At 44.6% G+C, this 11610-nt stretch overlaps 1 protein-coding gene across 1 annotated transcript; it reads left to right on the plus strand.

Annotated features, from left to right (window-relative positions):
- Positions 1 to 172: 172 nt before the first annotated feature.
- Positions 173 to 4725, plus strand: LOC131193463 (tigger transposable element-derived protein 1-like). Its single transcript, XM_058173632.1, has 3 exons — positions 173 to 304; positions 1317 to 1876; positions 2681 to 4725. Exons 2-3 carry the CDS (start codon positions 1334 to 1336, stop codon positions 4658 to 4660), a joined length of 2523 nt encoding a protein of 840 aa, XP_058029615.1. The 5' UTR covers positions 173 to 304; positions 1317 to 1333; the 3' UTR covers positions 4661 to 4725.
- The last annotated feature ends 6885 nt before the right edge of the window (positions 4726 to 11610 follow it).

The raw sequence follows: 11610 nt of genomic DNA on the forward strand, positions 1-11610 counted from the left end.
TCAATTATTATTTTTTTTTTGGTTTTTTTTAACCAGAGCAACCGCCTCGAGGAACCCTCCTCGCGCGCGGCCCGAAAGCAGAGCGCGCGCGCGCGCGCGAGCACGCACGTGGACGCCTTTGAGCCAAACGCCGGCCAAACAGTTAAAGCCATAGAGCGTCGCGCGGTCTAGAAAGGCCACGGCGAAGAGGCGCCCGCCCGCCCTCTCTTTCCCCACCCTCCCCCCTCCCGTTCCGAAAAAGAACGCGGATCGCCCGCGAGGCTGCAGCCCGATCGGGGGAGAAAAAAAAAAAAAAAAAAGAAAGGTAGGCGCATGGCAAAAGCAAGCGATGATAATAATACTACTGCTACTACTACTACTATTAGTACTACTACGGGCCAGGGCAGTAATAATAATAATAATGGGTGCGATGCAAAGCAAATGAGAGAAATCCTCCCCGCCCCTCCAGTTATTGCAAATCAGTTTCTCTCCCCCCCCCCCAAAAAAAAGTAATGCGGAAGCGGTGGACAAATGTTGGCGGCGGCGCAACCTCCCGGTCGTATTGATCGCTGTTTCCTCCACCCGACCACCATCTCGAGAAAAAAGTCATTGAGCCGGGCTTTCGGTGGTGGGCATGCATGCAACCGGCGGTTTAAAACCCCCGCTGGGCTGGAACCAACCAGGCCTTGAAAGTCCATCGGTCGAGAAATAAAGAAAAGGCTTTTTTTCCCCCTCCTTCTCCCCCCCACCCCACTTCCACCTTTGAGAAGGCCAGATGTCCCTCCCCACCCCACCCCAAAAAAAAAGACAAAAGAAGAGAGGAGCTCCGGTCGCGATCTTGGCCGGACTTTGTATGGAAAGGGCCTCTCCTTCACCCGGGAAAAGGCCCCGGATCCCCCTCAAGGGAGGACACACACACACACACCCGGGTGGGGTTGTGGAAGTTGTGGGGGTGGGGGGTCGTGGGAAGAAAGAAAGGCCTCCCGGGGACGCTGGAGGGAGAGCCGGGATCGGCCGGCCCACGTGGCCTCTTTCGACCCAGCTCGGAACTCGGCCTGTTTCTGGACTGGCTTTATTCAACTTGGGTTAAAGGGAGTCCCTGAAAGCAACCGCCTAAGAATCCCATCGGAGGGAAATCTGGGAAATCCGACGAGGGACTTAATTTTGCAACTCTTTAAGAGAGAAAGTCCCATTAAAGAGGTAAAAAGGGGGGGTCTTTTTCCTTCCTTCCTTCCCAACATTGGGGTGGTCTCCATGACTCACTGTAAGGAAAATATATATATATATGTTTCCTTCTTCCTTTTCTTTTCCCTCTACTGGAACTGCAAAAAAAAAAGGGAGGAGAACAACAACTATGGAGGAACAGGAACTTGTGGTGCACGAGGAGGAGGTGGTGGAAGAAGAAGAAGAAGAGGAGGAGGAGGAAGAAGAGGAGGAAGGAGGAGGAGGAAGAAGAAGAAGAGGAGGAGGAGTAACGGAGAAAGAGGAAGGGGAGCCCATCGTGGTCCAAGTGAAGACCATCGAGGATTTTTTGAACAGGGGCAGCCTGCCCCACATCAAGACCGAATCCGAGGAGGAAACCCACCGGTATTGGGACTCTGAATGGCACGAATTCTTGAAAAGTGTGGCGTGGCTCTCTCCGGGCCCGTCTTCGCCTCCGTCGGAGGAAGATGTCCGGGATTTCCAGGCCTCCTTCGGGAGAGTCAAGGAAGAGGCGCGGGAAGGGAGCTCGGGAGAAGCCACACGAGATCCCAGCGTCCGAGGGAAAGCCTGGATAGGCAGAAAAAAGTTGGATTCCTGCAGGAAGATGAAAGAGACGCTGGAGAAGATGGGGATGGAGAGACAGTGGCCCCTGCACCTCAAGCAGTTCTGCCCCCAGGATGTGGAGAGGGCCCAGGTGAGAATCCGGTCCCTAAAGGCTGAAAAGTGGGGGGGAGGAAGGAGGATGGAGGGGAGAATACAAAGATGGTACCAAAAGGCCAGGAAAGTTATTAACACGTGAAATGTGTTACTAGTTCAGTTGTACTAGCAGAGTTCAGAGTTTGGGTTTCAGTTTTGGTTGGATTGTGTGTGTGGGTGGGAAAATGAAACTTTCCATTGTTTTATTACTGTAGTATACAAGTAGTCCTCAACTTACAACGGTTCGCCAAAATAAAATGGCACTTTTAAAAAAGTGACTGGTGGCCGTTTTTCACACTTAAAACAACCGCTGCGGTATCCCCATGATCACATGATCCAAATTCAGATCACGATTCATATTTATGACCGCTGCAGTGTCATAAATTCATATTTGGGCAATGGTCATAAATATGAATCATGATCTGACGGTTGTTAAGTGAATCGCCATTAATGATTGCATGACACACACACACACCCCAACGGTCATAAATTTATATTTATGACTGTTGGGGGTCATCTTTTGTAACCTTCTGATCAGCAAAGTCACTGGAGAAACTTAACCATGTTAGCATCTTAACTGCTTAAGTGATTCACTTAACTGTGGCAAGAAAGGTTATAAAATGGGGCAAAACTCAAGAAATATTTCACTTAACAACAGAAATTTTGGGCTCAGTTGTGGTCGTAAGTTGAGGACTATCTGTAATACCAAATTAATTTTGTAACCATTATGGGCATTTACAACTTCACATCTTCACTCTCTCTCTCAGTCACACATGTTTATATGTTTATATCCCATACCAAGCTACCTGCCAAGAGAAAGAACGCCAATACACCGGAAGGAATGAGAAAAAAGCAAAGAAAAGTCATCAGTCTCAATTTGAAGATGAAGATCATCAAAGCATACGCTGATGGGAAGAAAGTGACTAATATAGCTCGGGAAGAAGGCCTGGCCCATTCTACCATCTCCGCCATTTTGAAGGACAAGGAACGCATCAGAGAGGCCATAAAAGGATCATCGGGAATGAACGTAAGTATAACAAGGCAGCGAAAAGGCCTCATCCACGAAATGGAGAAACTCCTCATCCTCTGGATCGAAGACCAGATACAGAAGAGGCTTCCGGTGAGCCTTCTCCTCATTCAGAATAAGGCGCGCAGCATTTTTGCAACGCTGAAAGAACGAGCAGGCGAGGAATGCACCGAAACATTCACGGCCAGCCGTGGTTGGTTTATGCGATTCCAGCAAAGGTTTCATTACCAGAAAACGCACGTCTCAGGGGAAACGGCCACTGTTGACGAAGAAGCTGCCAAACGTTTTCTAAATGAACTTGATGGGATCATAGCGGAAGGGAACTATTTTCCCGCCCAGATATTCACCATGGACGAAACTACGTTGTACTGGAAAAGAATGCCGGAGCGAACCTACATACATAAAGAGGCCCAAGCAATGCCTGGGTGTAAAGCATTCAAAGACAAAGTAACTATACTATTGGGCGGAAATGTTGCCGGATTCAAGCTGAAGCCATTTGTAATCTTCAAATCCGATCACTCCTGTATGTTCAAAAACGTTAGCAAAACCTCACTGCCCATTTATTACCGATCCGATCCTAAGGCCTGGATAACACCCCTTCTCTTTGATGATTGGTTTATGAATTGTTTCATACCCCTGGTAAAGGAATATTGTTGGCAAAAGGGGATTCCGTTTAGAATTCTTCTGCTCTTAAGCAAAGCACCTGGACATCCCCCAGATCTCAACAATCTTCATCCTGATATAAAGGTAGTTTATCTACCCCCAAACACCTCGGTGCTCCTACAGCCTATGAACCAGGGAGCTATCTTGGCATTCAAGGCCTACTATTTGCATGAAGTGTTTGCCAAAGCCTTAGCCACAATGGAACATGAGAGTATAACACTGAGCGAGTTTTGGAAAAGCTACAATATCCTGGATTGTATTGAAAACATCGTAGCAGCATGGCAGGATGTTAGCGTGAAATGCATGCAAGGGATTTGGAAAAAGTGCTTGAAATGCTTTGCTGCTCTTGCGGATAATTTGGAGGAATTTGACCAGCACCAACATTTAGATGAAATAAATAAAAACATTTTGATGCTCACGAAATCCCTCGATTTAGAGGTGGAGGCCGAAGACGTGAAAAGTTTGATAACTTACACTGAGGGAGAGCTTTCCAACGAAGATTTAATTGAATTGAAAGAAGAACTAGAAGAACAGAAGGTGGTGGAAGAAGAAGTCGAAAAAGAAGAAAAGAAAGAAGAAAAGAAAGAAGAACGAAAAGAAGAACAAAAAGAAGTGGTGAAAAAAGTCGTAGAAGTTCAGCCCAAAACCTTCAGTCTGAGAAGGTTGGGTAGTGTTTTCTCCGGCGTTAACAAAATTTTATCAGAATTAGAAAGTATGGATCCGGATGTGGAACGTTTTAGACGGGTACACTGGGAAATGCGTGAAATTTTAAAATGTTATCGGGAAATATATGAAGAAAAAAGGAAAGAAAGCACGGAAAGCAGACATAGTGGGTTCCTGAAGAAAGTTATTTCTTCCCCGGTTCCAGTCCCCTCCCTCTTACCCTTCCGATCGACAGTAATAGAACACCCGGATGACCCTCAGCCATCAACTAGTTATGCCAGGGGATCTGATGTTCCTGAAAACTCGGAAAACCATGAATCTTTCAAACGATATGTATCCGATTTGATGTTTACAGGTATTGTAATTTTAAAATCTGATTTTGTACTCTCTTTTTTAAAAAAATTATTATTATTATTATTATTTGGGTAACAACTTTTTTTGGTGTCTTCAAGTCTTCGTTGACGTGGACTGGCACCAATAAAGGAGAATATTCGTAGCTCAGCGTTGAACTGAGGGGTCCTTGGTGCTCTCTGAGCTTGGTTGTTACTTGGTTGTTATTAGTGCACTGATGATGTTACCTAGTTTGGACAATGAGATGTCTGCAAGAAAAATAAGCAAGCTCAGAGACCCATCAAGGACTCCTCATTCTTAGTTTGGTCCTTGCATTTTCTTGGCAAGATTTGTTGTTTGATGCCTAGGGCAGAACTAGAATTCAGATTCTCTTGCTTTTTTTAGCCAGGGCCTTAAATACTACAGCAGTCCTTGGATTAAGACTAGTTAGTGACTATTCTAACTTGGGTTGGTACTGAAAGAAGGGACTTAAGACTTGTCCTTGGAGTTCTGGCGATTGCAGTGTTCCCACAGCTATGTGATTACACTTTCTACCAGCTTCCCACAAGCAAAGTCAATGGGGAAGCTGGTAGGAAATTGGAAGTTGCGGTCACGTGAGCGCCTTACTTAACATCGGCAAGCTGGACTGCTAGAATTGCTGTTGTTGAGCAGTGCAGTTGTGACATCTGGTGCCTTGGTAAGCTGATAAACCAAGCTGGCTCTCAACACCATCTAAAATTTTGTACTTAACATAATAAATCAACTTTTCATGCACTTCGTTTCCATTTAACCTTTTTTAAGTTCCACAATGTCCCCTTTTCATACTAGCATCTCTGTTGGAGTTGGTTGTTATGCTGTAGAGTTGCAGTCGATTGTTTTCTGCACTTCTGTGCCATTTCATCTACATCTCATTACAAAATGGTGGCCCAAAAGAATTTAGTGCTGCTGACCACTTTGACAGAGCTGACTGAGGCTACTTCCTTTCCTTTGTCATGTTAGCTGTAGAAGAAATAAAAGTATTTTTATTAGGGGCATGCAAATTGCATCTATAAGTACGCCCCAATTGGAACCATCCAACTTACAACCATCTGGTCGTAAGTTGTAGGAGTTGTGAGTTGAGGCATTCACATGACAGGACAAAATGTGGCTTTTTTTAAAATGTTTTTTTGTAGTGGTCATTAAAGCAAATCACACAGTCCTTCAGCACATGGCATGTTTGTTAAGTGAACCCCTTCTTCTGAGTGGGAATCTTTTTGTCAAAACCCAGCAAAACTGAGGGGAAAACATGTCAGATTATAGTCATGTGACTGCATGTGGCTGGCATGACTAAACACCAAAGGCACACGGAACACTTCCCACCAAAGGTGGCTCCTATTTTTCTACTTGCATTTTTTATGTGCTTTCGAACTGCTAGGTTGGCAGAAACTGGACAAGTAACAGGAGCTCACTACCATTACGCGGCACTAGGGATTCGAACTGCTGAACTGCTGACCTTTCAGTCGACAAGCTCAGCTTCTGAGCCACTGAGACTTGCTGCCAGTTAAATGTATCATATTGGAATAGCTGCCCCCCAAGTTCCTATCTTCTGTCAGGTGGACCCATCACTTGATGGATCGATTATATGCCATCAACTCAATGTTGACTATTAGCAGCCACATAGATATTCTCCGTGACAAGATCTATAACCTCTTGATAGAGATGATAGAGTCTTACATTTGGAGGAGGCCCGAAAATCCAAACAATTGTGTACGGTGGGAATCCACATTCAGTCACTCCACCCCGCCACAGCTAGTTTAGTTTCTGCCTGATCATAAAGAAGTGGAGCCTCCTACCATTCTGGCCCATTGTATAATCTGTCCTTTTGCACAGATTGGTCAGGAATGAAAGATTCTGGGAATGGGAGCGTGGCCATCAAGGGAAGGCTGAGGTTAATTGATGGCTGGGTACATGCAACAATATAAGCCAATCAAATTAGGTTATAATTTGATTGGCTTATATTGTTGCATGTACCCAGCCATCATGTCTGTACATTGTTAGTGAGTAAGCCCACTGGTGTTTAATAAGAAATATATTAACAGTAAATTAGTGGCTTAGTGCTAAAAGAAGATTTTATTAATGACGAGGTCCTCGCAAAGTAAAATGTTGCAAGCTATGATGGTAGTTAAAATATTGGTTCATTCTGTGTTTTTTTTTTAAAATCGATGGCTTAGTGACATATGAACTATTCGCTCTTGACCTAGAAGAGAGTCTTATAATAATAACAACAACAACAGAGTTGGAAGGGACCTTGGAAATCTTCTAATCCAACTCCCTGCCCAGGCAGGAAACCTTACACCACTTCAGACAAATGGTTATGCAATTTCTTCTTAAAAACTTCCAGTGTTGGAGCATTTACAACTTCTGGAGGCAAGTTGTTCCACCTATTAATTGTTCTAACAGGAAATTTCTCCTTAGTTCTAACTTACTTCTCCCCTGGATTAGTTTCCATCCATTGCTTCTTGTCCTGCCCTCAGGGGCTTTGGAGAACAGCCCGACTCCCTCTTCTTTGTAGCAACCCCTTCTTTATGCTGAGGACCTCCCAAGCTGGGGTCTTCAGATAGTGTTGAAATGAGCATGATTGAAATTAGGATTTCTTAGACCAAGCAGGAGGGGAAGATGAGATGGTCTTTTAGAGACAAGGTCAATCGGAAGAGGAAAGAGGAGGCATGTGAGGAGACCCAAGAACATTAGAACTGACAGCAGAAGTTGTTTGAATACATTGTTGGGAGAAAAGCTACATAAATATATTTTTCTCTTTCTCTCAGAATTTGAACAGATATTAAGGAGAAGACTTTCCAGGTGGGAAGATCTGAAGAAATAGACATTTGCAAGAGTTTGGAGGGAATCAAAAGCTTGTATTTCTGGGGTTCTGGGGTTAAAGAAAAGTGAATAAATCCACCGGGAGCACAAAGGCATTTAGGAAAAAAAGCCAGTGAAGCCTGAAGATGTTGATCAACAGTTACAAGAACCAATTTCCAGTGTAGCAAAAATAATAATAATAATAATTCGGAATTCAGAGGAGCCAGAAATGGTGTGCAACCCACAGTGTTCCAGCTACTCCACATGTGCAAGGATAAACTGCATAAATATTTACACTGCTGTTAAAAAATTAACAGCAAGCCTCCCGTCATTCAAGAGGGGAGCACTTCCTCAGCAAGAAAAAAAAAGGGGGGGTATATTTGCTCACAATATGGGAAATTTTGGTTGGCTAACAAACCTCGTGAAGAACAACAGGATCCAAACACCAAAGAAGCCATATAAATGTCCAGACTACAGCAAAAGCTTCATTGGTCAGATGCCTTCATCAGAGGCAAGAGGATCCATTACGGGAGGGAAGCTGTCTTGAATGTTTCCAAGTGTGGGAGAAGCTTCTGGATCAGTTGTCACCTACAGTTGCTCCCATAAAAGGTTGGATGCACACAGGTGAGAAACCGCACCAGTGTTTGGAAAGCTTCAATGAGAGAGCATCGCCGGTGAAACGCAACAGGACCCACACAGGCGAAAGCCTTACAAGTGCTCCGAAGGTGGCAAAAGCTTTCGGACCAGCTCCCAGTTGAAAATACACAAAAGGACACCCACACTGGATAGACGCCATATCCGTGCTTAGACTACAGGCACTGATAAAAGATCCCCGTGAGGGTCAACCCAGTAGAGAGACTGTACAGGTGCCCGAGTGTGGGAAGAGCTTTGTTTCTAGCTCACATCTCAGGAAGCTTAGTATATAGTATACATCGCCAAGAAGCTGCATAAATGCTCCCTACTATGCGGAAAGCATTAGTGGGGAATCCCAACTTGATAGTCCACGAAACAGGTTCATATCAGAGTTCTTCCACGTTTCATAAACATATGAAAATCCACCCAGGAGGAACATCCTAGAGGGGTAGGGTTGGTATTCAGGTTTTAACAGGTAGTCTCAGAGATAGCGATAGTGACATTAGCGTTGGAGTAAAACAGCAGACAGCTAATAGTCAAGCACAAGCGGGGGGCATTGGTGGCTTTTAAACATATTGATAAACATTAAAATGTTATATAAAGAAGTCCTCGTTTCACACTGACGTTCTTGGGGAATCTGGGATTGCAGGCAGGTTAGAAATGACCCTTTTCCTGAAAGCTCAGAAAAGATTTCTCAGCTGAGATTAGAAAACAGAATAGATTATCTGTAAGGGATGTTGCTGTTTGGGGTGTGGCTCCTCATTGAATAAAGTTTGGCCTCTGGAGATTTTAGGAAAGGAGCTGCAGCCTAACACAGTACAGTGGAACCTATTTAGGGGAGAATATTTGGGTGGCAAAAACAGGGTTCTCGAAGTGCCCTCAAAGATGGGCCTATACCCATTCTTCCACCTTCAGATTTCACCAAGGCCTGCTCTACTTACCACTCCTGTGATTGCTACCTTAATCAAATTAAATAAAATCAATCAATCCTATGATAAGATTACCACTCCGAGTCTTTGGGAGTCACTTGATGTTTTACATTTGTTTATCTGAACAATTTCGATGGCTGCCCTTCTCATAACAGTGATGTTGGGCAATAGGGCCAGAATTAAAATGAAAAATGATGTTCAAATAATCCAGATCAGTGTTTCAGTAGATGAGAATATCTGTAGCTCAGGCTTGGACTGTGTAGCTCTTGGTGCCCTCTGAGGCTGGTTGTTTGCAGATGTTTCATTACCCAACTAGGTATTCTACCAAGGAGAAAACCGTAACTCCACTCAGACAAGCTACTCCACTCAGACAAGCTACTGGGAGCAAACCCCATCCGGCTTCATATTGATGATATCTAGTTCTGTGATGGCGAACCTATGACACGCGTGTCACAGGTGGCACGCAGAGCCCTCTGTGGGAATGCCAGCCGTTGCCCCAGCCCAGCTGCACCGTGCATGCACATGTGCCTCCCGCCGTCAGGTCTGCCACGCATGCGTGGGGTGGGGTGGGGCACATGCACGGGGGTGTGTGTGTTCAGGTTGGTCCAGGCCCAAAACGGCACCGGAGGGGGGCTGCCCCATTTTGGGCCTGGAAAGCAGCCTGCACCAACCTGGAAGCCAATAAATGCACTGGGTGCATGCGCAGGGGACCTCGTGCACGGGGGATGTGGGTGCATGTGCGGGGGGGGTGCTTGCATTGCATTTTGGGAGTTCTGGCATGTGTGTATACATTCACACGTGCACACGCACGCTTCAGGCACTCAGCACCAAAATGGTTAACCATCACTGATCTAGTTAGTAATGAAATACCTGCAAGCAAATCGCGAAGCTCAGAAAGCATCCAGGACTCCAGTGATCAATGTTTTCTCAATCTCGGCAAAGCTGACTGGGGAGTTCTGGAATTGAAATCCACACGACTTAAAATGGCCATGGTTGAGAAACACAAATCTAGTTAAAAATGAGGTTGACGGGATGATGTTGGCATGGAAGCGTCTTCTGAACACGTTGAATGGGGTAATGGTGGAAACATCCAAATCGTGAAAAGGAAAATCAAGAGGCATGAAAGGAAGGCTGAGTTTTCCAATCTTGTGAAAGGAAATGCCTATAGGTGGTAGCATAGAGTATTACTTTAATCGTAGAAAGCATGTTCCTAAATGTTCTTCCATTCTATTTTGTTCTTAAAATTGTTTACCTCCCAGGGACTCACGGTGGTCCCCATCCCCTGAAAATAGATAAATAAATACATTCCTGTTCAAAGTTCCCATCTACCTTTGTCTCCTCAGTTACAAGAAGCTGAATCTCCCATTGCTGAAGTCCATTTTAGTCTATGCTACCAAGTTGTGCAGAGTTTTTTTCCAAAATGGTCTGAATTTCCACATGAATCCTGCAAGAAAAGGATGATCTCCCCAAAATACAACAATCACAGTATTTTTTGTGCAATGATGTAGTTCCTTTCCCCACATCTCCTCCCCTCTCCCATTTCGTGTATCAAAGTTCCCATAATCATCAAGTTCTAACACTGGTACCTTGCACACCGAACAAAGCCTTAGGGGTTTTGTAGTAAACAGGTGGAGTCATAACCAGCTGATGCCCAGATTCCATAATTCCTTCATCTGAAGGATGCTGATTTCCAGAGTTAACCTCCTAGCTACATCAGGGTGTCTTGAGCTGCCTTTAAGCAGAAGTTCATAAATTAATTTGCAACACTGACTTTCTCTGCTTCCAGTTTTTTAGAAATCCTTGGGTGGAGACACCTTTTAATGTTTTGACCAACATCAAGCAGGTTAATAACAAGACTTGGGAGGCCTGCGAGCCACCTCAGATGGCTTGAGGCCAAGTTTCATGCAGAAACATTTTTTTTACATCTGGCAGAAGTTGCTCCAGGTTGCATTTATTAGCGGAGATTCTTCTGGCAGGACTCAGGAAAAGCGCTGTTTCTCTCCTAATGCCCACCTTCTGGGACAGCATCCCTCCAGGGATTAGACTGGCTTCAACCCTGCTGGTTCTCCATAAAGCCTTGGAGTCCTTTTGTTATTGAGCCTGGAGCCCTGATTGTGTGGCTTAGCCCAAATTGTGGTTACATTAATACTGCTGGCTGGATTTTTATCTTGGCTTGGACCATGTTTATTATTTCACTGTGCTGTTTTTGCCTTGTTTTTATTCATTCTTAAAACTCATGTATTTTGAGAAGGGCAGTTGACTAGAAAAGCAAGGGAGAAAAAGAAAGAAAGAAAAAGAAAAGGAACGCATGGATGACATACCCTTTTAAATAAAAGGAATAATCATAGCAGGGTGAGATTGGGGGAAGAAATATACGCATGGCTTTCAGTCATTCAAATTTTAATCAAAAGGTCACTGGAGTTGCCAAAGAATAAAATCACTTCTCAACTTCCCATAGTGCGGGCTCCTGCAGGTTGAACACATTTCTTAGCTTCTATTTTTGTTTCCCCCCCCCTTTAATTTTTCTTCTCAGGGCCCCGGGCATATCTACTCTTGGGAAATCCACACAAACCGCCTTGCAGAAATTCACAACAGAAGTACAACTGCCATCAGTTTGGGCGCTGTGGGTTAGCTTGTGTGATGGCTTTA

The sequence above is a fragment of the Ahaetulla prasina genome, chromosome 2, assembly GCF_028640845.1.
Source record: "Ahaetulla prasina isolate Xishuangbanna chromosome 2, ASM2864084v1, whole genome shotgun sequence".
NCBI lineage: Eukaryota > Metazoa > Chordata > Lepidosauria > Squamata > Colubridae > Ahaetulla > Ahaetulla prasina.

Excerpts from the sequence above, each read along its gene's own strand:
- LOC131193463 (XM_058173632.1), top strand. The coding sequence starts at position 1,334 with ATGGAGGAACAGGAACTTGTGGTGCACGAGGAGGAGGTGGTGGAAGAA. Across the intron at positions 1,877-2,680 it reads AGGATGTGGAGAGGGCCCAG|CTACCTGCCAAGAGAAAGAA; the intron begins GTGAGAATCCGG and ends TCCCATACCAAG.